We start from the raw sequence: 3,402 nt of genomic DNA on the forward strand, positions 1-3,402 counted from the left end.
CACTGAGCAAGGCTAGGGATGGAACCCACAACCTCATGGTTCCTAGTCAGTTTCGTTTCTGGTGCACCATGACGGGCCCTCCCTAATCTTATGTTTTTTATTTTTATTTTTTCCATTAGTTGGTTTATAGTGTCCTGTTAATTTTCTACTGTACAGAAAAGTGATCGAGTCTCATTATATATACATTCTTTTTCTCATATTATCCTCCATTATGTTCCATCACAAGTGACAGGATATAGTTCCCTGTGCTATACAGCAGGATCTAATTGCCAATCCACTTCAAATGCAATAGTTTGCATCTATTAACCCCAGACCCCCAGTCCATCCCACTCTTTACCCCTCCCCCTTGGCAACCACAAGTCTATTCTCCAAGTCCATGCATTTCTTTCCTGTGGAAAGATTCATTTGTGCCCTATATTAGATTCCATATATAAGTGATATCATATGGTATTTGTCTTTCTCTTTCTGAATTACTTCACTTAGTGTGAGAGTCTCTAGTTCCATCCATGTTGCTGCAAATGGCATTCTTTTGTTCTTTTTTATGGCTAAGTAGTATTCCATTGTGTATATATACCACCTCTTCTTAATCCAATAATCTGTTAATGGACGTTTAGGTTGTTTCCTTGTCTTATATGTTGCGAATAGCACTGCAATGAACATAGGGGTGCATGTATCCTTTCAAGGAAAGTTTTGTCTAGATATATGCCCAAGAGTGGACTGGATAGCAGCATGTAAATCAATGAAACTAGAGCACACAATCACACCATGCACAAAAAAGAAGTAATCTGATTTTTGTTTTCATATTTAACTTGATGTTCAGATTACTGGTCTGTAATATTATTTCTTGTAAATGAATTGTTATTTTCACAGTTATCTAGTGAATTTTTATCAATGTTTTACATTTGCTTGGAGATAATGTTCATTCTGTGGTTGTTTGCTATTTGACTAAGTTACTTCCTAATTCAACATATGTCTGATTGAAGTATTTTATCCTTAGCAGAATTTATGACTTTAATATATGATTTTATAATTGCTGTGTTCTAAAATCTACTTTTCTGATGGTAAATGAATCTGGCACAAACAATGAAATTTCCATGACTGTGCTTACTTTTACAATTTCATGCATTTTAAGAGAGGAAAACAATTTTGATGGCATAATTGAGAGAATATTAGCAATTACATTCTTTTTTTCATCCTAATACAGGGTGAAGATGATAATAATAAACAAAGCAAGTAAAATGTTAGTCTTGAGCAAATGACTGTAGAGTTTCCTGAATAATTTCTCTGGACATGGGCCCAGGATCCACTGCACCATCATAATAAACATATATTTGATATTGATAATTGCATGAAGATGGAAATTTCCTACATTGCCCCAAAATATTTGTTTTGGCATTGAGGTGTAATTGAGATCTCTGTTTCACTCTCAGGGATTCTTATTGGAGATGAATAGTATGTTTCAGTCTCATATACTCAATTCTTAACAAATTCCTATTATACCAAAATAAAATGAAATTAATTTTCATGCATTATTAAAGAAGCAATAATTATAATATGTTTAAAATGTTAAGTTCCCTGGTGGCCTAGCAGTTAAGGATCCAGTGTTGTCACTTTTGTGGCTCAAGGTATTGCTATGGCATGGATTCAATCCCTGACTAGGGAACTTCCACATGACATGGGCAAGGCCAAAAAATAAAATAAAATAAAATGTTAATGAATACAGGAACTTAGACTCATTTGGGACTGGGTAACCTTGACTAATAGGACTAAGTTTGGTGGCATTTGAAGTTTGAGCATTTTCCCAGCCACTTTTTCAAGGCTTCCTTGACCTCGCTGTTCCTCAGACTGTAGATGAGGGAGTTCAGTACAGGGGTGAAGATAGTGTAGAATGCTGACACAATCTTATTGTGGTTAGCTGACCTATAGGATTTGGGTTGCATATATATAAAAATGGCTGCTCCATAAAAGAGTCCCACCACAGCCAAATGTGAGAAGCAGGTGGCAAGAGCCTTCTTGTGGGCATCTAGAGAATGCATCTGGAGAACCGTGGAGAGGATTACACTATAGGAAGTCAGGATGAGGGAAAAGGGGACCAAAAGCATTAACACACAACAAATGTACATGACATTTTCAAGGACTGATGTGTCAGCGCAAGCCAAACGCACCAGCATTGGGGCCTCACAGAAGAAATGATCGATGACATGAGAACTGCAAAATGGAAAGCTCAAGGTAGCAGCAGCCTGCATTAGCCCATCAACTGCTCCCAGGAACCAAGATCCCAATGTCATTTGTAAACATAATTGCCAGTTGAAGAGGACAGGGTATCGCAGTGGATGGCAAACAGCCACATAACGATCATAAGACATGGCTGCTAAGAGGAAACTCTCTCCACCACCCAATGTGAGTGAGACAAAGATCTGCAACCCACAGCCAGCAGGGGAGATGGATTTGTTGCATGTCAAGTAGTCAGCAGCCATTTTGGGCACAATAGTGAAAACCAGCATCATGTCCATGAGGGAAAGTTGGCTCAGTAGGAAGTACATGGGCCTGTGGAGCCGGGGGTCCAGGTGAATCAGGAGAAGCATGAGGGCATTGCCTGTCAAGGAAGCAATGGCCATCGTCAGCACTATCATGAAAAGAAAGAGACGGGGTCTTGTGTGGTTAAAGATTCCTAGGAGAATAAAGTCTGAAGTTGTGTTTCTCTTTTCAGTAATGTCTACTGATGCTACACTGGAAATGGAAAAAGTAGAAAAGGAGGGAACTTTCATCATTAAAAAATATTAATTTGACTTCATAACTTATAGATAAGTACAACGTATGTGATTCAAAGCCTACCTCCCAGTTAAGATTGGTCCTCTCTATAGTATAACATTTTAATGTTTTAAGTGAAGTCAAGCTATATACTTCACACAAGAGTATATTAATTGATTGAGATAATAGATCAAATGGATCAAAAGTAGGGAAAAAACTGTCAGAGACTAATTATAAGTAGTTACTTTGACTATTTTTTTATATTATTTGTTTTATTATTGTGCTTTCATTATGTGTACTAGAACCATATTGACTGGTTGAAAAAATAAACACCCATTTAGAAATTTGTCATTTACATTTGTTTGAGTCACAGATATTTTTTTCCAAATTTTTGAAATTTTATCATATTCAAATTAATTGTTTTTAGTAATGAGAAATTATGTTCTACTGTGGGTTACAAGGACCATAGACTGGAACAGATGAGCATAAGTAAAACAAAATTTCTGCACGGAAGAAAGATAATAGTCCCAATAATTGATGCAAATGTTCTTCTTTCTCTCACTACAAAATTTTTATTTATGTGATTTTATATTCTAGTTCATTACTTCCTACTCTGAAGCCTCTAATGTCTTCACACAAAATTTGGAACAA

General features: G+C 36.5%; 1 protein-coding gene across 1 annotated transcript; it reads right to left on the reverse strand.

Annotated features, from left to right (window-relative positions):
* Positions 1 to 1,766: 1,766 nt before the first annotated feature.
* On the reverse strand, positions 1,767 to 2,771 carry LOC110259598 (olfactory receptor 2T12-like). The gene has a single exon (XM_021085074.1). The coding sequence runs from the start codon at positions 2,769 to 2,771 to the stop codon at positions 1,767 to 1,769; it is 1,005 nt and encodes a 334-aa protein (XP_020940733.1).
* Positions 2,772 to 3,402: the final 631 nt, after the last annotated feature.

Source organism: Sus scrofa, chromosome 2 (assembly GCF_054392235.1).
Source record: "Sus scrofa isolate SSC_HxYL_T2T_F1_AM1 chromosome 2, Sscrofa_HxYL_maternal_Yorkshire_Landrace_v2.0, whole genome shotgun sequence".
In the NCBI taxonomy this organism is placed as follows: Eukaryota; Metazoa; Chordata; class Mammalia; order Artiodactyla; family Suidae; genus Sus; species Sus scrofa.

Bases quoted from the DNA above. Each gene is read 5' to 3' on its own strand.
- LOC110259598 (XM_021085074.1), bottom strand. From the start codon at position 2,771: ATGATGAAAGTTCCCTCCTTTTCTACTTTTTCCATTTCCAGTGTAGCA.